The sequence below is a fragment of the Pseudorca crassidens genome, chromosome 5 (genome assembly GCF_039906515.1).
Source record: "Pseudorca crassidens isolate mPseCra1 chromosome 5, mPseCra1.hap1, whole genome shotgun sequence".
Taxonomy (NCBI): domain Eukaryota; kingdom Metazoa; phylum Chordata; class Mammalia; order Artiodactyla; family Delphinidae; genus Pseudorca; species Pseudorca crassidens.
The window spans coordinates 94,375,367-94,402,590 of record NC_090300.1 but is presented as its reverse complement, the minus strand read 5'-3'; the positions used below and the strand labels follow the sequence as shown (position 1 = coordinate 94,402,590).

At 42.9% G+C, this 27,224-nt stretch overlaps 1 protein-coding gene across 1 annotated transcript in view; it reads right to left on the bottom strand.

The window, feature by feature from the left end:
• The window catches only part of MYH15 (myosin heavy chain 15), a 168,509-nt gene that overhangs the window by 18,784 nt on the left and 122,501 nt on the right, over nt 1-27,224 (bottom strand). Inside the window, 10 exon segments of the mRNA XM_067737164.1 lie at nt 447-572; nt 4,285-4,311; nt 4,314-4,490; nt 4,723-4,915; nt 10,798-10,909; nt 13,731-13,859; nt 16,029-16,133; nt 16,136-16,377; nt 19,903-20,099; nt 22,463-22,581. Coding sequence (XP_067593265.1) covers nt 447-572; nt 4,285-4,311; nt 4,314-4,490; nt 4,723-4,915; nt 10,798-10,909; nt 13,731-13,859; nt 16,029-16,133; nt 16,136-16,377; nt 19,903-20,099; nt 22,463-22,581 — 1,427 coding nt within the window.

Genomic DNA, 27,224 nt, shown 5'->3' with positions numbered 1-27,224 from the left:
GCCAAAAATAAATAAGTAAATAAATAAATAAAAATTTTAAAAAAATAAGTGCAATAAGCATTCTTTGCAGATCATCATAAAGCTATTACAGACCCCAGGAAAAATAGCTATGGGTAAGGAAACACAAGAGGAATTGTTTCTAGACACTAGATACATTGATTTTCAAGTGGAAAGTGGATTAACTTTTAAAAAAATCTCTTGCTTTCATAAGATTTTGCCTATGGCAATTCAGCTGCTCCTTTTCACTGTGTGGACAGGGTGGAAGGGAGGAGCCAGTTGGCCTAATTTTTCAAAATGGGGACAGAGGCAGAGGGGTCAGCTAACCTCCCGCTAGCTATATGGAGAATCAATGGAATCCTTTTTGTCTGCAGCTTTGCCCTTGCCCCTTGGCTACCGCTCCCATCAACTCTGAAAGACAGGAGTAAGCAGACAGTCAATGGACCCACCTCTGTAGGGGGCTTCTTGACCTTCTCTTCTGCACTTTGACACCCTCGCATCGCCTCTTCAGCTTCCTTCTGCATCCTGGCAACATCAACCTCCAGTTTCTTCTTCTGGCGGAGGAGACTCGCGTACTAAGGAAAAGCAACATCCTCATTAGGCAAGTTGAGATCATTGGTGCAAAGGCAAGCTGGTCTGTTCAGAACATGCAATGGGAGGGGCTCTGACCAGGAGGGTGTTTTCCTCTCCTCAGCCACACTCATGAAGCCATACTTCCAGGCCCAGGAGACCACGTTAGACTTGAATGCAAGGGATTTCATCCATCAAAGGTTTAGTACCGGAGAGATGACAGCCTGAGTCAGAAAGGAGAAATGGACCCAGACAACCTACAAGCCCCAAACATGTGTTTGGTTTTCAGCTGGCTGAGGAATACGTTTTTCTGCCTTTTGCTCTTTGATGGGGAAGGAGCAAGTGTCCCAGAGCAGAAGTCAGGGTCAAAAGCAGACATGTGGAGAGCAGGGGTTTAGGGAATAAAACTCAGTTTCCTGCATGCTGCTCCAGGGGAAGAGCATCTTCCTCACTATCTACCTCTGCTTCTATTAATTTTGCAGTGAGGGGGTGGGCAAAGCAATTTAGATGAGCCTCATTCCCCAGGCCTGAGAAACCTCCATTACACTGGAGGATTATTTGTGTTCTTTGGCTGACGCTGCCCTAATCCTTTCCTTCCTGGGTTGTGACATTAGAGGCTGAAACTCCTTTTTGGTCTGTGTTTGTAGCACAGTTTTTCTGAGGGTGTGAAATCTTAGCATAGAGAATGTATTTAAAAGGCATAGCCTTCTTATTTTTAATTTCTCTTCTGTTCATTCACTTTTCCTCTAGCTAGTACCTCTCTCAGTAGCAAGATTAAGCCTTTGGAAATAGGAAGAGAGATACTCCAGCCTCACAGGTTCTACCCTACCTCCTTGATGGCGTGAAGCATCTTCATCAAGGTTGCTTCTTCTGTCCTTATGGAGAGCCAGGCTCTGTGTGCCTCAGGCCTCCCACTGCCATGGGTGTGGCCTGGAGGGATGAGGGTATTTCCTGGAGTATGCTGGGATGTAACTCCATAGGAACTCTTTCTTTGTAAAGAAAGGTACAATATAAATGGTGATTCATTTATACATAGAATCATTTAAAACCTGCTAGGGAGTTGATGGTTAAAATCTTTTCAAGCTGAATGATTGGTTCGGTTTGGGAAGCAGCGGGTGAGGGAGTACTGTGCAGAAGAGCAATCTAGATTGTCACAGCTCAGGTTTGAAAAAGGACACATGTAATTAGACAAGGATAAGTTTGGCCTCATATGTTTGTTCCACGCTAGAAATCTGGGGATGCAGAAGGTTCTAGAAAATACCCATTGTATGTCAATCAGAAGATTGACGGTGTTCCAGTAATTGCAAGGGGGCCACCAGTGGCTAAGGTGGGGGAGAAGTCCTTCGTGAGCAACACGTCACCTAGGCCAGAGCTGCTCAAAGGGTAGTTTCTGCACTGGCAGCATCACCTGAAAACTCGTTTGATTCCTCCTACTGCAGAGATTCTGATTCAGTGGGTCTGGGATGAGGCCTGAGAATGTGCATTTTTGTGTTAGTTTCTCTTGTACGCGTAAAGTTTCAGAAACTCTGCTCTGGAGATCAGGGCTATTACCTAATTTTCTTTCTTCTTTTTCACATCTATCTCCTTCTCTCTATGTCTGCTTTTGCTCTGGTTGATGTCCTTATCTCTCTCTAGGCTAGTGGTTTTTCATCATACTGGGACCCACTGGTATACCATCAGTTATAACATGCATGGCAAATAATTTGTTACCAACAGATATTAAGTACTACAGACAGTGAATGATTTACTTTTTAAAAATTCAATATTCTACTTTATAAGATTCCCACTCATCATATTTAGTTAAGTTTTCTTGAGAGATAAAGAAAATATTGAAGTAAGTTAGCCTGTTGGGAATTATGCATAACATATAGCCTATTTGTTTTATACCACATGGTATCCTAATAGGATCGTGTCATGCACATGGGCACAAACTGTAGGCACAAACTAAATGCACTGCCTTCCAGCAGGTACATCTTTGGTTTATATCAATACTTCCTTTTATCCAGTGTTTCTCAGTGGGGTCACAGTTGGCATTCTGGGAGGAGCAATTCTTTGGGATGTTGAGTTATCCTGTATCTTGCGGGAGCATTAGTATCTTTGGACCTTGCCCACTAAATGTCAGTGGTACTTCCCAGTCTCTATGGCAACCAAAATGATCCCACAGATGTTTCTAAATATCCCAGAGAATGGCACATCTGCCCCTAGTTGCATTAATCCATCCTTCACAACAATCACCAGAGTAAACTTCCTAAAATGCAAATCTAATAACTTGCCTCCCAGTTACTCACAATTCTTCAGCAGATCCCCATTAGCTGCATGATAGAATTCAAACTCCATCAGTCTCAAAGTCAAGATCCCTGGTGACCTGGCTCTACCTGCCTCTCCCTTAGCATCAATTCTGCTGACCTCTCCCACCCACTACCGTATGCTATAGTATATCAATTTTCCTTAACATCCTAAATTCCCTCTTTTCCCCATGCCTCTGACCTTGACTTTTCTCTCTACTTGGCTGACTTCTTCCATGTCCTTCATGACTCAGATTAAGCATACTGTGCATCTACCTAAGTCTAGGATCATCAGGGAAGGCTTTCTGTAGGGGTGTGCTTGCTTTATCACTACAATCCCAGCAGTGCACTGCAGTGTGTTAACTTAGATCTCCACCTTTTTAGGACGATGGAGATATTTTGCATCTGTCTATACCATGCATACCTGTTCAGCTTACGGTGGGTGCCCTAAAAATGTTTATCGAGCTTTTGTCCTAGCCACTATGGCTTCTCCTGATTCCATGAGAATGGCAACGATTTAAGAATTCTTGCTTTGTGTCACTTACATAACCTTCCATGAGAAGCTAGTCCTGACAGTTCATCATATCTGTCAGCAGCCACTCAGAATTGTTTGAAATCTCCTGGCTCTGAAGCAGGAGCATTTATTTCGAATCCTGGGATGCTCGGGGAATACATGGCTTAGCAAGAAAAGGAGAAGCAGGCAAATGATTCTGGAACCCTAGCGAATGTTCCTCTCTCTCTCCCCAGCATCCTAGCTATGAGTACCCTGACAGTTCATTCTTCTGGCAGGGCTTAGTGTTTTGGTTCAAATTGTGTCCCTCCCCCCAAAAACATATGTTGAAGTCCTAACCCCCAATCCTCGGAATGTGACCCTACTTGGAAATAGGGTCTTTAGAGAGGTAGTCAAGTTAAAATGAGGTCATTAGAGTGGGTCCAAATCTAATATGACTGATGTCCTCATAAAAATTTGGAAATTTGGACAATGACAGATACAGAAGGAAGATGATGTTAAGACGCAGAGAAAATGCCAAGTGAAGGAGGTGAATTGGAGTGACGTATCTATAAGCTACAGAACACCAATGATTGCCAACAAACCACCAGAAGCTGGGAAAATGCAAGGAAGGACTCCCTGCAAGATTCAGAGGGTGCACGACCCTGCCAATGCCGTGATTTCAGACTTCTAGCCTTTAGAACTGAGAGAGATTACATTTCTGTAATCAGTTTGGGAACTTGGCTGCTGCAGCCCTAGGGAACCAATGCATCTGGGGATGAATGAAGGGCGAGACCGCCACTCTGCTGCAAAAGGCTCTCCCTGCCTCACCGGCCACCTGCAAGGCTCCACGTGGCAACCGTGTACCATCCTAGGCCAACCAGTGTGGATCCATTGCCTCCCACCAGCTGACATGGCTAATGGCGAGTTTACGGGCCCCACCTGGGTGTGGAAAAGATTGATTTTTTTCCTGTGGCTTTCAGGAGCTCTTCCTCTGCCAGCCTGCGCCCGCATTCTGTCTGCTCATGCGAGGCCCTCAGCTCCTCGAGTTCAGCCTGGAGAAGAGCGTTGCGCAGCTCGGCCACCGCCAACTGCTGCTTCAGCTCACTGTTCAGGCGTGTGCTGTCCTCCAGCTGCGCCCGAAGGTCCTGCGAGAGAAAACACGTGCGGGGGACGTGGATCCCTGGCAGTTCAGTGGGATCTGCACTTACGCATGCGTGCTCTGAACAAGCCCCAGCGATTCAACGTAAGCATCTTCCTGCTCTCCCGAAGGATTAGATTTGCTGTCCTCACGTTTATTGCTCAACACAACCTGCCGCTTGGTTTGCTCCCATAAGCAGAGACATCCCTGCCTCACCCCTGCATTACAATTGAAAATACCTTGATCTGGATCTGAAGCTGGCCCAGGGATTTGGTTGCCTCTGACACCTGGCGGTTGACACGGCTGAGCTGGAGTTCCATCTCAGTGAGGTTCCCTTCCATGCTCCTCTTCAGCCCAGTGGCCTCAATTCTGCTCCGAACTTCAGAATCCAGACTCGACTGCAGGGAGTCAATAGCACACTGCTGCTTCCTCCTAATTTTAGAATAACATTCAGGGGAAAAATCATACACCCAAATTAAGAAAGGTTACCTGCTTTGTACACACAACTGTTTAGGAATCAGAAAAAATTAAAATTCAAGAAAAATTCTGTGTAATTAACAAAATGGGTCTAAAGGGTCTTCATTTGGAAACCATGGAGATGGAAGGGTTAGATCAGTAAGCATTTGTCCATCATAACAGACTAATGTCCATCATTCCCAGACCAACTTCCCGGAAAAATCAAGAAAAGCACCAGAATCTTTTTGAGGTTCCTGTGGGGCAGTCTTCGCCTTATCTAAGAACCCCTCCAGGACGGTCTAGATTCCCTAGAGTGGCTAAGGGTGAAGGAAGGATGCATTTTCAGACAGGCATAATATTTAAATACTTTCAACGGTGAAACATGTCTGAACACGGCAAGAAAGAGCCACCCAGGTTGGAATAAGTCCTGATCGCCAGCAATCCTGCTCTAACAGCCTGTGACACCAAATTCCCCTAGAATAGCATGGTTATCTTTCTCCAGGAGTTTGGGAGTACAACCAAGGATAGGCTGAGAAAACCAACTGCTGTATGATATTGAATTACTTCAATATGCCTTTATAACAATGAAAGGTCCATGCTGAAATCATTTTTGCAAAGTGACAGAAGCTTACACAATAGATGTGTGTTCAGAGAGACAATGAAAAACTGTGGGGAACCCATGGCAATCATTTCCTAGGACTCTTGCAGTAAGTCTGGGACCATGTGACTGAATGCTGACCAATGGACTACGGGCAGAAGTGTTTCCAAGGCTCACACATACAGCCTTTTACTTGTGTGATCCTGTGCTCTCTCTTCCCCATCTATAGCAAACTTGGTGGCCACACATGGATGATCTGGCATCAGAAGATGGAAGGAACCTGGGTTCTTGAGAGACTTGGGATAGTGGCCCACTCTCCATCCTACCCCACATTGGACTCTGACACAAAGCAAAAATAAGCTTTGATGGTTTTAAGCCATCAAGATTTGGTGGTTGTGCGTCAGGACAGTGTAACTCTTATAACACAGGCCCTGTTAAGCTCACCCTATGAAACAGGGCCTAGAACTGGGCAGATAAGACAAGACATACTCATAGAGCCCATCAGCACACAAATGGCAGACACATATTCATCTTGAGTCAGAATTAGGTTCCACACTGAGTTGTCTTTGAGCCTGTATTGCGATCTCTGAGGCCAGCAGCGAGTCACACAGCCTACAGAGGAGTAAGAGTGTGGTCAGAGTTTCCCGTTGGGTGACAGGTGGAGGGGCCACTTTTTGTGACCACCCTCCCCCCATGGATGGGGCGGAGGTTTCAGAAGTAGTTATGCAAATGTACAGGAAAGAACTCTTTCTGGTTCCAGAGTCAGCACCTCTCTGTTGCCAGTGCCATGTCCTGGCTCCCACATGCTGTGGCCAGCCTCTCCTGCCTATCCTTAGGTCCTGGGCTTTTGTTCTGCTCCCAGATCAGAATCCTACAGGAATGCCAGCATGTAATGTTACTAGAGACTGTTATGGCTGAATTTTGTCCCTCCTCTCTTCCCCCCAGCCAAATTCATATGTTGAAGCCCCTAACCCCCAGTACCTCAGAATGCAAGTAAATTTGGAGACAGGGCCTTTAAAGAGGTGATTAAGTTAAACGAGGCCCTTAGGGTAGGCCCTAATCCAATCTGACTGATGTCCTTATAAGAAGAGGAAATATGGACACACAAAGAGACACAGGGATGGGTGAGCACAGAGAAAAGAAAATGTGAGGACCCAGCAAGTTGGCCACCTGTGAGCCCAGGAGAGAGGTCTTAGGCCCAGACTCGCCAGCAACTTGATCGTGGACCTCCAGCCTTCAGAAATGTGGTAAAAGAAATTTCTGTTGTTTAAGCCACGCAGTCTATTTTGTTATGGCAGCCCTAGCCCATAATACTACAGTGACACACACTCAGCATCACTGAAAGCTTTAAGACACTGTTCTGTCTTACATGAGGAAACTCATTTTTGCCACAGTTGACTCTCCTTTTGCAGGAACACTAAGGCGTCTCTAAGCTGGTGTCAAAATCCTCTGCACAGAGATATATTCTACTTAGGCAGACAAAATGAATGTTTCAAATTGTACTTTTTCCACCGTTGTTTATGAAACTTCATGAGTGCCTACAGACAAGTAGAAAGTGCTACGGTTTAAGAGGCTTCTGTATAACACAGGCCTAGAGAATGGCCACTAAACAATCAGTGCATTTCATGCAGAGTCAAGAAATCTTTAAAATGAAAGCTCCTTGAGTACGTTTCTTAAGAAAAATGAAGCAGTCAGGACCAGGGCAATATGGTAAGAAGTTCCTTTTCTTTCTTTCCTCTTTTTTTTCTGAACTGTGAAACACAATTTGAGGAAAGAAACCAAATGCAAACAAGAACAGAACCGTTCTTTTTTAAAACTTGAAAAAGTTAAGGATTTAAATTGACAGTCAATTCAATCAGTAATATTTTTCTCTTGCCATGTTGCTCGTCTATATCAGGGAAATGAAAGATTTTCCTTACTTCTAATACACGCGTTTCAGCTTTAAAGTGATTAACAAGATATTTTGCTAACTAAATGCCGTGTCTGAGTTTGAGCTGCTACTTCTTGAAGTCGCACTAAAATATTTTACTTAGAAATGAGAAGAGATTTAAACATATTCTTCTGGCAGAGGCTCAAACAATAAAAGAAATTAAGTTGGATAGTACATGTAAATTGAGACCACGTGGCAAAGTTCGCTATTACTGAACTCAGAGGAGAGGAAGGAAAAGATGATGGAATGTTACCAGGTACCTGAGGCCATAGGCTGGGGGTGGGCAAACTATGGGCTATGGGCCCAGCCATGACCATTTACTTTCTTATGGTCTATGGCTGCTTTCAAGCTACAATTGCAGAGTTGAGTAGCTACAACAGAGACTCTATGTCCTGCAAAGCCAAAAATATCTACCGTGTGACCCCATACATCTAACCCTTCCACAGATGATCAAACCAAAGCAAACAAGCACACTTCGATAGAGTAAGGCATTTTGACACCTCATTCCCAAAAGCTCCTTCCACAGCACCTCGCTGGGTGTGTCCAGGGAGAGCAGAATGCAGGCCAGGGGCACCCTGGTTCTGGGTCACTGAGAAGACTGCCACACATTTCAGCATTTCCTTGAATATCCTGAGTTGGGAGGGGGATGTATATAGTCAGTGGCCCCAGGAGATTCAGGATGCAACTGACCAACTTGTTCTCGACCCAGTCTGGGGCCTTGCAGCAGGGCCTGACTTAGACTGCAGTCATGGCCGCCAGCCGGCCTTCAAGGAGCCATGATGTCACTCTTCCTTTCCTGTGTGGATGAGGGCAAGGATCAAAGCCGGACATCAAAGCTCCTCCCCTCCTTCCAGCAGTGACTGCATTGTCACCTGCCTACCTCTAGCTCTGCTAATTATAACATTTGTAGGGAAACAAAAAAGCCCTAACACTCCATAAAAGTTTGGGAAGCCCCGTCTAGAAGAGCAGGCACAGCGTCTTGCCAACATGAAGCGCTCAGATATCTGTTGAGCAAGTGAAACATACAACTCGTGTACCAGCTGCTCATTCTTTCACCACCAACAGGCTTCCAGCCCGGCTCATACAGGATCAGTCCTCACCGAATGGAAGAGCAGCGGGCTGGGTGGCAGAGAATGAGTGAATGAGTTACCCAGTTTGCAGCTCTACCAAGGTTTTGCCTTTGCCTCTGAGTCTCTCTCCTGTCCTCCTGGTCCCTTCAGCTTCTCGGGTCCTGCTTCACAGGCCTCCTTCGGTTTCTATGGAGCTTCCCAAGGATTATGTGAAAGAGGACCTTGAACCTCATCTTTCCCTCAGGCAATATTTCCCTTGAGTTCTGGATTTTACCTGGTTTACCCCTGATTGCTCAAAATCGTCTGCTTTGCTAGTATTTCCCCCTGGCATTCTCTTCAGTTTCCTTAAGATCCCATCCTCTCCTAGCCCTGAAGTCAGATTAAACCCTTGGATTTGACCGAGGCATTGTGATCCAATCTCCACTGGCACAGGGCACTCACACCGAAAGGGTCTGCATGGTATTTGTGATATTTTGTTAAGATATGCTCATCTTTCCTTTCTGGATGTACCTGTGACAGTTATTATGAATCATTAACTAAAACTCATGAATAGCTTATTCCTCCCTTCAGCCCGCCCTTCTTTTTTCAGCCCCTTCGCAGCTCCTGCCTCGTCTTCAGTTCTTTCTTCTCCCAGCCCTAGCTGTTTGGATCTCCAGCTTCCTTTGCACTGAAATTATTATAATTGGGGAACAGCTCTACAACATTCAGATGTATCTGACAAGATGCAGACTCTCAGGGTTCAGTTGTACTTAGCTGGGTTTATTAATAGGCACAGGTTTGACGTTACCTGAAACGAGGGGGGTTTTTTTGTTGTTTTTTTTTTTAACGGCGCAAGGAGACATTCGTTTTTGTTCCTCATGGAAGGAAGTAGGGCAAATATCAAGGCCCAATGTTTTTGCCCTCCATCAAAAACAAAAAATTCTTTTACACAAGGACTCAGAGCCTCTTAAGTAGACCAGAATTCACCCCTACAGTCAGTCCTACAGAGGAAAGTGCCAGTGAGTGAGAGCAAAGATAACTCAAAGCACACAGAGGACCAAATTTGGCTTGACATCCTCATTAAAAAAATGACCCCCATGGGAGTTTTGTCTGAAGATGGGCTATGGGTAAGAGGCCAGTTCAACTGAACATGGTAACTTTTTCTTTTAATTGTTTAACAAACACGTTAAAAGCAAGTTGCCAGTCGAACCTCAGACTCAAAAATGCTTTTCCATGCTGACATACGGCATTGACTTAAGGGAACAGATCAGATGCATAATACAATCATAGTTAATTCCATGTGTTTATAATTGTGCCTTTGATCTAGAGTGTGAAGTGCTTTGCCAACATCAGCTTACTGATCTTCCTCACCACCTTCTGTGACACGGAGGGGGCTGCTTTCATCCCCTCACTTCACTGAGAAGCTAAGAAGCAAAATTTCTAAAATCATCAGCTTGTTATTATGAAGCTAAGAAGAGATCCTGCAACCCAGGACTCCTGTTTAATTCAGTTTCCTGACTATTAAGACTCAGCTGCTTCAACAGGGATTCATAAGCAGCTTAGCTCTTGGCTCCGGCCCCTCTCCAAACAAACGGCTACAGGTACAGGCAGGGGGGATGTGGAAACTTCACTCTGATCTGACATTAATTTTAATGCCCAGCATCACATCTTTTAGTTCTTTTCCTCCACTGTTTAGCATTACCAGTCAGTGTCTTGAACGCTCAAGAAAGCAGCTTGTTGTAGGGAAACCCAGACAGTATACACGGTCCTTGTCCACATACTTATTCTTTTTTGGTGTGTTATCTTGAGTCTTGTATGCAAGTAGAAGCTGCTCAAAAAGAATTTTATAAGGGCTTCCCTGGTGGCACAGTGGTTGAGAGTCCACCTGCCAATGCAGGGGACAGGGGTTCGTGCCCCGGTCTGGGAGGATCCCACATGCCGCGGAGCGGCTGGGCCCATGAGCCGTGGCCGCTGAGCCTGCGCATCCGGAGCCTGTGCTCCGCGACGGGAGAGGCCACAGCAGTGAGAGGCCTGCGTACCGCAAAAAAAAAAAAAAAGAATTTTATAAGAAAATCATAAAAAACTGATAGTAATCGTGTAGAGGTATTCCTTTATATTAACAGTGCTGAGCTTACTAGAAAGATTCTAGTGTTGGGTTAGACTGGCTGTTTCTTTGGTAATAGTCCAACAAGGGTCATAAAAGCAGCCAAACACAGTGGGTTCTGTTCAGTTAAGGATTCTAAAATATGCAATTGTTGCTCATCAAAATAATTGTAAATACCTACATTTTTCTATCTCTTCATCTGTCTCTGAAAGCTTTCTTTCAATTTCCGCTTTAGTTTCTGAGAGTTCAAGCTGCAGATGAAGAATCTTGCTTTCGTTGCGTTCCAGAGCTTCCTGAAATATATAAATAAAAAGCACTTAATTCAGCCCACTTTTGGACAAAATTTTTTTTTCTCTAAACGTATATCATTAACGGAGCTCTCTTTAGAATTGCTAGGAATAATCTAAGGTCAGATCACATCCCTGAAGATCGGAACAGGATGAGAGACAAGTGATTACTTTTGTTTGTCACGTCACCTATAGATCTGATGTTCTGAGGGCCTTCAGCTGTAGTTCAAGAACTGGAATCTAAAGCATTTTTAAAATAGACATTTTCAATCTTGTCTGTGACTATATTTCATTTTTTTAATTTATTACCCTTGACTTTTTCTAATGTTTCCATCGTTGGGATGAATCAATAAAAGCATCAAAACTAAAACAAGGAAGGTGATAACTCCTACCTGGAAACTTTTATTTATTTCTGGACATCACAGGGGGATAGAAAAAAAGTTGAAAGCATTCAGAGAGCAAGAAACAGGACAGCACTCAAATAAAGGAATTTATGATGTACTTGACACATAATGCTTGGTGTGAGCCATTATCACCATAATTACTACTATTATTTCAAATGGATTGCTTTGACAGGCAGGGAGATTTCCTGCCCCCTTGAGTATTTAAATATAGGCAAGGCACATACTGCCAGGGATGTTATAAAGGTGTTTCAAGTTTGAAAGCGTAGGTTTGATTAAATCTTTAAAGCCTGTTCCAAAGATAAAATTCGTATAGAAGAAATAAACAGAACACTGGGGGTGGATGTTTATAAAGGGCACAAGGGGTGACCACCATCTATTGGTCAGTTAACCATTGGCAGACAGTCCTGAGGGCAAACGCAATTTTTCTAGCCCCTTCTGAGGAGTGCTTAGCACATACCATCAAAAGTAAAAGATAAAACTGAATAGCAATTTCAAAATAAAAATAAGAAAGATGTTGGGACTTTAATATGGCTTACAGCCTTGCTGCTGTTCTCTCAATACTAACTTCAATATAATAGAAAATAAATAAAAAACAAATGCTGGTATAGCAATTTCCCGAGGGAATGATGCCCTTCCTTCAGGGGGAAACTGTCACCTCTAACCCTTTTGAATGCACTGAGAAAGTGAAGCTTTGAAGGTGACCTGGGATAATTTGAGTTTTGTGACTTCAAAAATAATCTGATAACATTTTTCATAAAGGCTCACTCAGGAAAAGAAATAACCCAGTTTTACAAATACATGTCCAAGCTGATGAAGTATTTATGGATGCAGCTGAAGACAAAACTTGAGAAAATGCGAATAGAATATAATGCCATCTAGTGCTACTGAACGGTATGAGCGCTGGGGCCTTAGTCGTCTCACCTTCAACGGGCAGCTCAATTTAACGTACAAAGATGTTAGTCTACACGTTATATAGGACTAAAGTTGCCCCGCCCAATCACAGCTCTCATTGGCTTCTCATGTTGCTTGAAATTTCCACCATAAAAGTTACTTCTTTGGGTTAAGGTGGTGGCTTTAGAAAGTCCCTAGCCAGGGTGGCCAGAGAACAGACGGGGAACAAAAGGAACAAGTGAATGAGACAAAGTTCACCCACTTTACGAGGACCGGCCTTGTTAGGGGACACTGCCAACTGAAAGGATTCTACATAAAATGTAGAGGCCTCAGAAAACAATTTGCATAAAAAGACAAGAGCTGTGTCAAGAGCGGTCCACTTGACACATCTTCTGTCTGGTAGATTTCTTACAGAAATGTGGTGGTGAGGTAAATTGATCGGACATTGCTTGACTCAGAGCAATCCTCTGGGGTCTAGTTTTTTCATTATCACACCTTTGAAAAGGCCCATGCCTGAAATGGACTTGCTATGCCTTTTAAAAATTATTGTCTCTGTTGGAGGGTGAGTGGGTGAGGGATGCATTTTTAATGTGACTGGGTGTTTAGTCAAAGGGTAGGTCAAGAAAATGAAATTCAGCTGCGAGAAAAGAGGCTTTGTAGGCCTTGTTGACTACTTAATGACCGTGACAGGATAACTACCTTCTGAGTTCACCCTCTTTGGCAAAAAGATTTTCTCAGGGGTCCTTTCAATCACTAGCACACACCTAGGGATCAAGTCAGAGATTTTTCCTGAACTTTTAATCCATAACACTGAAAACACTCCTGTCAAACAACCCACACAAAGATAAGCTTTCAGCAACAAATGTTTGAGAACATTGCTTTGAATTCATTTTTCAAACTACCTAAAGTTTTTTTTGCAAAAAAAAAAAAAAGTGTTTCGACTGATTTTATTTAAAGAGAGGGGCAGGTATGAGGATATTTAGCTATTCAACATTCAACAAATATTTATTGAACCGCTACTGTATGCCAGGCAACGTTCTAGTCCAGTGCTTCTCAAATGTTAGGGTAAATATGAACCACCCAGGGATCTTGTTAAAATTCAAATTCTGATCCAACAGAGCTGGAGAGAGGCTGAGAGTCTGAATTTCTAACAAGCTCCCCAGTGATGCCCATGCAACCAGTCCACAGGCCACGTTTAGAGTAGTGAGGGTCTAGGTACTGAGGATAAATTAGCGAACAAGATAGACATGGTTCTTGTTTTCTTTATAATCAAGAGAGTTGCATCCACGATTGTTTATCCTGTCCCCCTAGCCTCGATTTCCTCATTTGTACAATGAGGACAATAGTTTGCTAGGGTGATTACATAAAATAGTGCATACAAAGAGCCAGGCATAGTGCCTAGCACGCAGTTAACCCCTGAATAAGGGTCAAGGGTTATAAGCGTGTTCTTGCTGTTGTTGTGACTAGAATGCAGGTCTTCTGCACTGTCACAGTGATGGAAGCCTGCTTTGCTCCCTGGAGGTAATACCTCGGCCTCTTCTGAGGTATGCCATTTGGACTTCAGTCTTTTCTTGTTCAATCTACTTCTTGATCTTTTCCATTTCACTTAAGTTCTTCTTTCCTTCTTTCATCTGATTTTTCAGATTAGAAATCTCTTCTGGAGAGGGATGAAAAACAAAGTTAGTGAAAAGAACCAGTCTCAGATCCATGATGTCAGCCAAAAGAGACTGTTCCCAGAGGCCCACTGGGACCCTGGTCATGCCATCCTTGGTAACTTGATGGCAAGGCCACCGCTGGCACGTATGGGACGTTTGTTTGAATTAGAAAAAAGAATCCCCTCTTCAAAGTATTCTTTTGGCATCTGCCACAAAGTTGCCTACAACAGCTGGTGAGGATGGTGTTTCTTAGAGTATTGTGCATTGAACAACCTGTGTGACTGTACATGGCGGTCCTGCTTGTCAGAGCCATGCCAGATATTGCCCGGTGGGGCTCTAGGACCCAGATCTGGAATCCTATCCAGTGGAAGAGCTTAGCTATCAACACGGGTGGAGGCCACTGTGTCAGCTGTCGCTCAACACCAGAATGGGAACTTACAGCATAAGCTGGGTCACTGTCTGCCAGAAGCCAATGCGTGAACCCTCTGATGAACACACGTCTCTGAAAGAGCAAGGCAGCCAGAAGTGACAAAACCTCCAGCACCTGACACTGTTACTGACACTGACTGACACAACACCTGACACTGCTGTTGACACAGTAACCTGTTGTTACTGACACAACACCTGACACTGTTCATGAAGGAAGCCTCTGCAGCCTAAGGTGTGGAGCAGGGCCAAGTGCTCTGGGAATTACCCACAGTCCAGAGGCAGTGGAAGGAATTCAGGGGCTTGACCGCTCCTCTGGCTCTGAGATCCCCAGCTAGGATAGGCTGTGACAAGAATTTTTTAGTTACAAAAACAAACCCATGAGATGGCAAGTCTCATGTGAATAATAAATCCTTCTCTGATAAAACTTCTCCAGAAGAGGGGCTCCCAGGAGAAAACTCAAGGCAGTGGTTCTCTACTCTGACCATACCGTAGAATCACTCAGAGAGCTTTTGAAAAAGACTTCTTCCCAGGCTCCAGCCCAGAGCAAGTATGGTCCCCACACGAACAGCCAGCTTCGCTTGGGGACTTCTTAGACATACAAACTCTTAGACCCCCTCCTAGACTTACTGGATCAGAAACTCTTGACGGTGGGACCCAGCCAACCGCGTTTTAACAAGCCCTCCAGGTGGTTCAGATGCCATGAAAGTTTTCTAACTGTTCCAGCACCTCTCACAGGCCCAGTCAGTGACCTACTCATGGACTAGGTAGGTCAACAGAGAAAGCAAGTTTCATTTATGCCTCCAATAGTAATGAACTTACTCCCAGGGCATCTCAGGGTTGTAATGCACATCACTGTTGGTGCTGGTATAAGTTGGCAGCCTCTTTGAAGGGCTGCTGGGCAATATCTCAGAATTTGAAAATTCACTCCTTTAATCTTGCAATTTCATTTCTAGGAATCTACCCTACTGAAATATTTGTACACGTCCCCATTGTACACAGATGTACAATATAGGATTATTTATAATTGTGAAAAATTTTATCGAAAATTAATAAGGTCTAGTTAAACGTGTTAGTCAGCCTTATCATAAAACACTGTGTCGCTAATAACAGTCACTTGGTAGGGCTCCAGCTACAGGCACATGGGAGGTGGCAGAGCCCATAGTTAAGTGTGTATATGCCGGAATCAAGCTGGCTGGGCTCAAACCTCAGATCTGCTACTCATCAAATGTGAATTTGGCCAAGTTCTTAACCTTAAATGACTCAATCTAATCTGCATTTTACAGATAAACTAACACATAAGGCTGTTCTGAGACTTAAACAATGAATAGTTATATATAGAACAGTGCCTGGCACGTAGTATGGGCTATAGAGATATTTGTTAAATTAGAAAATAAGTTAATAAATGGAAAAAATAAAAAGTATAGAATAACGTGTAATTTAAGTAAAAACTACCTGTATGCATATTATGCAGATTATGAATATAAAGAAATTCTTAATAGGCTTCCTTTACGGACAGGAACTGGGGCTAAAGTTAGGAAAGTACTCTTATGTTTAGAACTCCTTTAATGAAAATAGTATCTGTAGTATAAAAAAAAAGACAAAATCCAAAGCTAGTATTCAAAATGGAGAAGTTAAGACCCAAGCGAGGCCAGGACGATGCTAAGGTTTCTGCGCATCGAGGCAGCCTTGCCCTTGGCGCAGGGCCCTCCCGGGACCCTGCTCCGGTTCCCAGGGCAACGTACCCTTCAGGTTCTTGTTCTCCCTCCGGAGGGTCCGCTGGCTCGCGGTGCTCTCCTCGTAGGTGTGCCTGAGATCGAGGAGCCGGGCGCTGAGGGCCCGGGCCTCCTCTGCGGGGCGTCGGGCATCGCCTGAGGCTGCTCGTGCTCCCGCCTCCAGCCGTGCAGGCACTGGTTGAAGTGCTGCTGCCACCGGTCCAGCGCAGCAGCCGCGCGGTGCACCTTCCCACGATGCGACAGGGTGTCCCCGAGCTCGAGCTACGGTCGGGGCCTGGCCCTCTCCAGGGAGGCCCTTCTGGCATGGGCCACCCCCATGGCTTCGGCAGCCTCCTGCAACCGAATTGCCAGCTTCTTCCTGAGAAGGGGAGGTCCAAAGGGCGAGTGAAGCCACAACCCTCAGAGAGCTCGTGCAGTGTGTCCTTATTAAACACAGCACTTGGGTACAAATGGGGGGTGGGGGGGCTCCTGAGTGTGGCTTCATAGTCTGAAGGGGAAGCAGCTTGTGCCTGACAATGACCTCCTTGTGCCTGTGGAAGCCAGATGTCTGCTGACCACCACACTCTGGCTTCTGTGTCCACATGTCCCTTATTCCCTCCCCACCCTTTGCCAACCTGGACTTGACACTCAGAACCTCTGAATCCCTGTAAGTATCTGCTTCCCCTGAACCTTAAGTAAGCAATACAGACTTTATCAAAGACTTCATAAGAAATGGGAGAAAGAGAAAGATGGTACTGAACACCCAACAGTAAGCAACCGTTAAAAGTTTGGGGGCACGTCTAGTCTCTAAAGAGCTCCTTGGCTTTATTGCTTCCAAGCAGCATTCTTTGGCTCTCTCCTGCTCAGTCTCCCCCTCTCATCATTGGACTCCTAAACATGCCTGAGTATCTTTTCTCTGAATTTCTTCTCCATCTCAGCTCCTCTTCCCAAATTTATATACCCACATCCATCCCAGCGTTATGCTCACTTATCAGGTCCTACTGCTGTCGGGGGTACTTTAGCCCCTGTCTGTCCTCCCTCCAGAATCCTCTGAGATGCAGTGGCTTATTAAAATGCTTCCTCTACCGTCCTTACAATGTTCATTCGCTTCCTTATGGATGCAAAGTGTTCTCTTGTTCCCATCTCCTGCAGGGACACTGGCAGTCCCATTCTTACTCATTCATCACACCTCTTAGTTGAAAGGTACTGTATGTACCAAAGCTTTTTCCAATCTCCAGTTATTAAACAGAAAAAGATCCTCAGGAATTAACATGTTCCACACAGCAGCCCAACAGAGCAGTGTGCTCATAAAGCCCCCTTTTGGTGGAATCCTGCAAAAACCAGTCTGTGCTCAGTGTCTAAGAAAGACCTGGGCTCTAACAACTACTCCTTGCTCACTGGCTTTCTAACCATAGTCACTTCACGTCTTTGCTTCATTTTTCTTAACTGGTAAGAAGAGATTCTTCTGTACCACATGGTGACTATCATTAATAATACTGTATTGTGGGCTTCCCTGGTGGCACAGTGGTTAAAGAATCTGCCTGCCAATGCAGGGCATACAGGTTCGAGCCCTGGTCCGGGAAGATCCCATATGCCGAGGATCAACTAAGCCCGTGCGCCACAACTACTGAGTCTGTGCTCTGCAGCCCATGAGCCCCAACTGCTGAGCCAGTTCTCTGCAACAAGAGAAGCCACTGCAATGAGAAGCCCGCGCACTGCAATGAAGAGTAGCCCCCGCTCGCCACACTAGAGAAAGCCCGCGCACAGCAACGAAGACCCAGCACAGCCAAAAATAAATAAAATAAATAAATTTATAAAAAAATAATAATACTGTATCTTATATGTGAGAGTTGCGATGAGAATAGAGCTTTAGTGTTCTCACCATGACAACAACAATAAAATGGTAATTTAGTGGGGTAAAGGAAGTGTTAACTAATCATGCTGTGGTAAAGATTTCTCACATGTGCATATAACGAATTATCACATTCTACACCTTACTTGTACACCCTACACAATGGTATATGTCAATTATATCTTAATAAGGGAGAAAAAAAAAGGAGATTCTGATGCTTTATCCCACCTAAAACAGGAGTCTTGTAAAACAATTACACATATTTTAACTACTTTAGAAATGCTCAGTTGGAACCAGAAAATAGGAATTTTACTTTGGGTGACCAACTGCGGGGGACTGAGGGGTTGTACCAGGACACGGGGCTACCAGTGCTCAAACTGGGCAAGTCCAGGGCAAACTGGACAATTGATCACCTTCATTTGATTGATAACGTTGCTCTACATTTACTACCAGCTACAATTTTGCTGCTCAACTTGCCAACCATAAGCATCTATGTAGTTTCCTAGAATACGCAAGAAGGTGTAGGAGATGAAGAAATCAGATTCCTATCCTTGGGGAACTCAGAAGCGGTAAATGGGGTCTCAGGGGAGCTTGATTCCACTAAACTAACTCATCATGTGAACAGCAGCCTGGAAATCTAAGTAGACAGATCCTCAGCTTTCCAATTAAAAAAAAATGGAATCCTAGATTTTTTTTGCAGTTCCACGTCCCTTAGGGGTTTTAGTGGGAAATCATAATACAGACAATGCTTTATTTATTTGATGTTCAACTAAGTTTAAAGCAAAAAAAAAAAAGTCTTTGGATATTATCTCATTTGCCCATCATTTCTCTTCAGTTGTCATGTACTACTGGACCACAATTTGTTAGTTCCAACAAATCCATGTGGTCATAAGTAACCTATATACTTTCCCTCTTTTCTGTCCCTCCCTAGGAAACCTTCAAACAGAATGACTGGTAGACACTTTCACCAGAATTCTTCAATTATTAGGAAAAAAAAATCTTGCTTTAGAAGCAAATGCCATATTTTGGATATGAGGCGCCATTTCAGTTCAAAGCCCCACTTTTCTGCAGTCCAGAGTTTTGAACACATTTACTGCAGGTATTTTTAGTATCTGTCATCCCAAAGCCCTTTTTAAGTTACTGTGGCTACAGAGACAGATTGCTTGGTACCCCTTCAGGGACAGAACACAGCAGCTGTTCAGCACGTGCACAGCAATGCCTTTCAAAGATTTAGGTGAAGAACTGAAAAAATAATATTTTTGGTTGATGCTAAAGAGAAATGTATTGATCTTCCCTGAATTTCTGCCAAGCTACCAAGCCAGGGATACACTCTTTCGAGTCAACCTTTAATGATTATAAGCCGGGGATGGTTTGACACTTTCTCTCAAAGACACACAGTCCTTTGACCTCTGAGCAAAATGCTTTAGAACTACATCCTGGTACTAAGTCTTGATTCATGTGGGCCCCAAACTTCTGTAGTTCCTGAGAAGAACTTCTAAAGCCATTATGTAGTGTTGGCTATAAAACCGATATCCTAACCTTAGAGGTGACCCCAAAGTGTTTTCTTTTCAAAGAAACCTTTGTCCCATAGGCAGGATGACAAATCCTAATACGTTTCCAGCTGCCCCTGTCCACCTTCACAGACCACTTTGTAGTGTACAAGTTGTAGACCAGAGACATGATGACTTTAAGGTACGGAGACATGTACACACATGGATTCCATTATTTTGGCGTTCCAAATGAAACACAGGATTTTCGTGCTAGCCTACTTTCAAACCCTAGTTCAAAGTCACATCTATGAAGACTTCCCTCGTACCCCTAGAAATAACCTCTTTTTTTCCCCCAGGACTTCTCTCTAGTCTTTGTCACTCTGTATTATAATTTTCATTTTTGAACCCCTCTAGAGCATGTGCTTCTTGCCAGTGGTGGCTGTTTCAGCTTTGGTCTTGGGTTAGTTCACACACTTGGTGAGGATTAGCTTAGTGTACACATGTGGCCTCCAAGACACAGTCACTGTTCTCAGAGTCCTCTGTGCAGCCCTGCCCCACTCACTTGGCATCCTCCAAGTCCTCAGTGCTCCGGATGGTGTCGTCTTCATACTTGGTTCTCCACTTAACAATTTCAGCATTGTCTTTGAACAGGGCCCAGAGCAGCTCAGCCTTGGCCTCTTGCTCTTCCTGGTACTGCTCTCATAGCAGGTCACAGTCACGCTTGGCCGACTTCACGGCCTGGGCCAGGGCACTCTGTGACTGCAGGGGACACAACACATGTTACAAAAAGGCACCACGGCCATTAACAAACAATGAAAGGCTTGGAGGTGACATTATCTTTTTTAGATAAGGTTAATAACCACCTGTCACAAATGCAAGCCGAACCTGAACCTCATAAGATGATACCAGGGAGAGAATTTGGGACAAGAAGAGAAAGGAGAGAGTATCTAACTGCTGCCGTTACAACAAAGAAGAGGGTTCTATTTAGGGAAATGCCAGCCTGACTATGTGGGCTTCAACAATAGACAGGCCTGGAGTTCTAGAAATAGTGCAGAATGCAACGGTAGCAAGAGGAACACTCACCATCATTTAGGTAATCAGATTTATATTTAGCAATATACAAGAGTTAGATCTTGTTTGGACTAGAAAGGACCAATGAGTTTTGCCTAGCCTTTTCATTCTATTCATAAGGAGAACAGAACCTTTTATTTCACATGTAAATCCCTAAAAACTTTAAAACTTTAAAGCAGTACTAGCCAATAGAACTTTCCATAGTGATGAAAATATTCTATATGTGCACTGCCAATATGGTAACCACTAGCCACGTGGCTGTTAAACACTCAAAATGTGCCCCAAACAAGGTCAAATTCAGTCAAAACTAAATTTAAAATTTATTTGATTTTAATTAATGTCAATTTAAATTCAGGTCGCCACCTGTAGTGTAGGAGTGGCTGCTGTATTTACTGGACAGTAGAGCTCAGTTTAATGACTACTGCTGGCACTTAAGGGGTGGTCTGGTTAACCTAGCAACATCATTCCCAAGAGGTAACCTAGTCTAGTGTGAAGAACCAGGGTCGCTGCCAGTCCTCATGGGTCCTCAATGTAAATTAGGAAACAGCATCTTCTTAGGTAGATGCAGCTCTGAAAGCACAAGGCTTGGTTAATGGCAGTCTCAGGCAGACACCTTTGGGCAGTGAATGAGGAGCCCTAAGAAGGACACAGGCTTTGGAATCTGGGAAACTTGGCTTCAAATTGCCACCCTTCCTCTTATTTAATATATATTTATTGAGCGCCTGTTCTAAGCAATAGTGTTAATTGAAGTAAAAGAGATGGAGACAAAGCCTTTGTCCAACAGAGCTAAAAGGAGTAAGAGGATATGTAAAACAATCATGTACAAAAATTACTAAATAAAATTGCTGACTGCACTGAGAACGTAAAACAGATTGACATGATGAGAAATGGTTGGTTCTTTCTCATCATCCCCCAAAGGCCTTGGGGAAGGGCCTTCAAACAGTGGGAATAGCAGCTACAAACGTCCTAAGGCCTGAATGATGACAGCTTGTATAAGGGGCAGCAAGGAGGCCAGGGTGACTGGAGGGGAGTAAATGACAGAGGCAGCTGTGGAAGGTAAGGTCACAAAAGGAGGCCGGAGCCAAGAAAGGGGGCCTTGTATGCCAGTTGGAAGCCACTGGGAAGTCAGCCAGAGAGATCTTCTAAACTATAAATCTAGTCATTTCACAACCTGCTAAACTTCCTTCACAGTATACTACCAGCTGTATGACCTTGGATGAGTTGTCTTCTCAAAGCCTTGGTTACTTCATGTAAAAAAATATAATTCTACCAGTTTCATATGACTTATATATGAAGGTTTATATGGCATGAGAGAAGCGTCTAGCATGATGTCTGATGCACAAATCATGACAGTAATTTGAAAATGTACATATGATATAGAAAATAAGGAGAGTGGAAGGAATAAAATAAAACATTTAAAAACTGAATTCTGAAGAGTTGCAGTGAGATTATATGCAAGTGAAGTCTTTTGGGGTCTTAGTAAGAAAGAGGCCTTGAATATGAACTAAGAACAGACTTGAATACCAGGGCTCAAAAATCCATCTCTCATCTTAGTCACTATGCTTTAACATTAAAGAACCACTTTCACTGTGGTCACCTGCGAGCAACATTATATATTCTCTTGGGAAGAAATGACTAATGATGACTAATATTTATAATATATTGACAATTTGAAATAATATTGAGCTAATCCAGCCCCATTCATTTTATCCTGCTCTTTTATTTAATTCCACTTCTTTGTGCAATTCAGAATCAAAGACCCATAAAGAACTTTGCCGACTTTCTGTTCTAGCAATAATGCAAAATGAAAATGCATACTTTGTTTGCTCTAAATCTGACAAACTAGAGAAGTGATCTAAATTACTGAGGATGTTCCTTCAGTGATCAGAGTCCTCCCTGGCACGTATAAGATCCAACACATCTTTTTCCATAACTTCTAGGGCACTTTCCCCCCTTCTTTTATATGAGAAGATATTCAGGCTGACCTAGCAAGCACTATTTTTTTTTTAACATACAGTCAAGCTCCTGGTGAGAAACAATAGATGCATGACTTTGGTCTCTTCTGCCAATTGCCATTTCAGGTCTTGAATCGGCAGAGTGAAGGTAATATTTTCCCTGGAAAGTTGCTTTATCAGAGCTTCCTTTTCTTCTAGCCTTTTTAGAAACTCGCCTACAAAAAGATTTCACAAAATAAGTTAATCATGGTCTTCTTATCTACTGCCTCTCCCACTTAACTTGTTGGCTTAAGAGCAACTAATATGATCCACATATTTTTGATATTTATAAAGAGTCGAGGGTCCAGTTATCAGCAAACCATGGCAATGATCCTTTCCAGAACTCTCGAGAGTGAGCTACCATTTATTGAGAATCTTCCATAGAGCAAGTACTTTATATATATTACCTAATTTAATTCTCATAGCTACTTGATAACATAGGTATTATGTTACCCATTTTTCAGAAGGGAAAATATGGTAACTGACTTAAACGTGATTGAGACACAAACCTGGTTACCAGCTATGCAATGGACGCAGATTCAAGTTAAGCTCCTAATCCTGAGGAACGCATTCTTTCTTCTGTGCCCTGCTCCCTTGTGTACTATGTGGCTCTACACATTTCTGACCATATGATCTTTAGATAATTACAACTTCTTTGCCTCATTTGTAAATTGAGGATGGCGATAAAATATTGTTAATGAAAATTAAATGAGTGTGAATGTACTTTGTAGACTGACTTGCTAAATAACTATTAGAAAGCGTCATTAAATGGTACAGAATGTGACCAAGAGAAGGGTAAATTTTATTTCACTCTAGTCTACTCTCCCAGCTTAGCTTACTTCATTAATGATAGGTGAGAAATGCCTTGGTTATTAGAAATGGTATTAAAGCAGAGCCAATCCTGATCAAAGGCAGTTACTTCTATTATGCAATTAGTGCAATAATAAAAGCCTCAAATATTTATGATTCCCACCCCTCTTGCTACAAACAAGTTCTAAAACTCTCAACATTATAAGAGTGTTTGGGTTAAAACAGCAATTCCCAAACTTTTGGGTCTCAGGAACACTTTATACGCTTAAAAAATTTTGAGGACCCCACAGAGATTTTGTTTACATGAGTTTTATATTAACAGTGTATTCGAAATTAAAAGAGGAATTTAAGGTATGTATTTACTCATTTTAACATAATAAAAATCTTAATGACATGTTAACAGAAGCAACGATTTTTAGAGGGAAAACTATGTTCCAAAACAAACAAAAAATTAGTGAGAAAAATAAGCTTATTTTATATTTTTTTAAATCTCTGGCTTAATAAAAGTCAGCTGGTTGAAGAATCCAACTGTTCTGGTTGAAGCATATGAAGAAATCCAGCCTCTCATAGATAAGTAGTTAGAAAAGGGAGATGTGTTTTCATAGTCTTTTCAGATAATTGTGACTATTGTTTGATACTGTACCAAAACTCAACAAATAGAAGTTTCTTAAGGGTTAATGGTATAATCCCTATAAATGAATTTTTTATTCTGTTACATTAAAATTCATGCACCTGTCTTAAACTTTGAATGGATCTTTTACCTACACATGATTTTGCAACATCAAGCAGTGGTGATTTGAAAAGTATACGTTTACTGAACTATGCAGATTTTCCAAATGTTAACACATTTCATCACAGAATATTAAAAAAAATCATATCTGTTAACATCACCACTTATCTCATAAGAAAAGCCTTTAAGGTTCAGCTCAAGATGGGGGAGTTAGAAGATCCTGAGTTCATCTCCTCCCATGGACACACCAAAACTACAACTACGTATAGAAAAACTATCTCTGAGAACAGTCTAAAGACTAGCAGAACAGATTTTCTACAACTAAGGCTATAAAGAAAAGGCCATGTGGGGAATGGGTAAGAGGGCAGAGACATGGTCTAATCAGAGCCCACACCCCCGATAAGGCAATTAATAAGTGGGAGGGATATCACAACTGTGGAGGTCCCCACTGGGGAGTGAGGGGTCCAAGCCCCACATCATGCTCCCCAGCCCAGGGTTCTTGCACCGGGAAGACAAGCCTCCGTAATGTCTGGCTTTGAAAACCAGTGGAGCTTAGGGCCGGGAGGGCCAGAGGACTGCGGGAAACTGCAGACAATGCTTGTGTACAAACTCACTTGCTCCTGGTCCAATAGAGAGGCAACAGCTTGAAAAACACCTGAGTCGTACAAGAAGGAAATTCATTGACTAATATTAGGACATATTTTGGAGGGGCAGGGATCTGGCAGAACTTTCTCCAGTGGCAGAAGCACTTGTGCACACCTTTTTATTTTTATTTTTTTAACTCTTCTGCCACCTAGCTGGCTGGCCCAGGACTGGTGGGCACCATTTCTGTTACTTTCAGTCAACCTAGCTAACACAGTGTACCCTGCCCCAACATTCCCTTGAGGACCCACCTTGGAAGGCCCCTCAAAAGCCACTCCATGTCCACTCCATCGGGCAGGTGGCACGAGCTGGCACTGGTGCCCCTCCAAAGTGGCTCTTACCCCGTCCAACCTGGTGAGCCACCTTGGCCAGCATCAGCACCCCCTCCAAGAAGCTCCCACTTGGGGGTCACCCCAAGTGACCCACAGCACACCTACAGCAGTCACAACCAAGCTATGCAGCCAGCCAGGCCTGGGGCCAGCCCCCTCAACCAGTGTGCCCACAGCAATTGTGGCCCAACCACAATAAGAGGGTGCATGAAGCCCAAACAGGGGAACCCCGGGAAAAACTGGCTCTGGTGACCATGGGGAATTGTGCCACACATAAGGCCACTCTCTCAAGACTAGGATATGGAGCTGATCTACCTAATACATAGGAACAAACACAAAGAGTTAGGCAAAGCGAGGAGACAAAGGAATACTTTCCAAATGAAAGAACAAGACAAAACTCCAGAAAAAGAACTAAACAAAATGGAGATAAGCAATTTATCAGAAAAGAATTCAAAGTAATACTCACAAAGATGCTTACCAAACTTAGGAGAAGAAGGGGTGAACTCAGTGAGAACTTCAACAAAAATATAGACAGTATAAAAAAGAACCAATCAGAACTGAAGATTATAATGACTGAAATGAGAACACATTAAGGGAATCAACAGCAGATTAAAAGATCCCAAAGAACAGATCAGCAATCTGGAAGATGAGGTATTGGAAATCACCCGATCATAACAGCAAAAAAGAAATCTCTCTTTTTAAGAGAGATTAGTTTAAGGGACCTCTGGGACAACATCAGGCATACTAACATTTGTGCTATAGAGGTCCCAGAAGGAGGGGAGAGAGAGAGAGAGAAAGACATAGAGAGAGACAGAGAACATATAGAGGGAAAATACCTCAACATAATAAAGACCATCTATGACAAAAGCACAGCTAACATAATACTCAATGGTGAAAACTCAATGGTGAAGATGGCTCAAAGATCAGGAACAAAACAAGGATATTCGTTTTTGCCACTTTTATTCTACACAGTACTGGAAGTCCTAGACATAGCAATCAGAAAAGAAAAAGAGATAAAGACATCTAAATTGGAAAGAAAGAAATAAAACTGTCACTATTTGCAGATGATATGATACTATACATAGAAAACCCTAAAGACTCCATCAAAAAACTATTAGAACTAAAAAACGAATTCAATAAATTTGCAGGATACAAAACCAATATACAGAATCAGTTACATTTCTGTACACTAATAACAAACTATCAGAAAGAGAAATGAAGAAGACAATTCCATTTACAATTGCATCAAAATGAATAAAATACCTAGGATTAAATTTTTTTGTTTGTTTGTTTTGTGGTACTCAGGCCTCTCACTGTTGTGGTCTCTCCTGTTGCAGAGCACAGGCTCCAGACGTGCAGGCTCAGTGACCATGGCTCACAGGCCTAGCCGCTCCATGGTATGTGGGATCTTCCCTGACCAGGGCACGAACCCGTGTCCCCTGCATCGGCAGGTGGACTCTCAACCACTGCGCCACCAGGGAAGCCCCCTAGGATTAAATTTAACCAAGAAGGTGAAAGACCTGTACTTGGAAAACTATAAGACACTGATGAAAGAAACTGAAGATACAAGTAAATGGAAAGATATTCTATGTTCATAGATTGGAAGAATTAGTATTGCTAAAATATTCCTACCCAAAGCAATCTACAGATTCAATGCAACCCCTATCCAAATACATTTTTGGCATTTTTCACAAAACTAGAACAAATAACCCTAAAATTTGTGTAGAACCACAGAAGACCCAGAATAGCCAAAGTAATCATGAGAAAGAACAAAGCTGGAGGTATCATACTCCTTGATTTCAAACTATGCTACAAAGCTACAGTAATCAAAACTTTATGATACTAGTACAAAACTAGACACATAGTTCGATGGAACAGAATAGAGAGCCCAGAAATAAACCCACACTTACATGGGCGGTTAATTTACAACTAAGGAGCCAAGAACATAGAGTGGGGAAAAGACAGTCTTCAATAAATGGTGCTGGGAAAACTGGAAGTTAAATGAAAGGAATCAAAATGGACTATTTTCTCACACCATGCACAAAAATAAATTCAAAATGACTTAAAGACTTAAATATAAGACTTGAAACTATAAAACTCCTAGAAGAAAACATAGACTATATACTTTTTGACACTGGTCTCAGCAATATGCTTTTGGGTCTCTTTCCTCAGGCAAGGGAAACAAAAGTAAAAATAAACTAATGGGATCTAATCAAACTAAAAAGCTTTGGCACAGCAAAGGAAACCATCACAAAATGAAAAGACAACCTACTGAATGGGAGAAGATATTTGCAAATGATATATACAA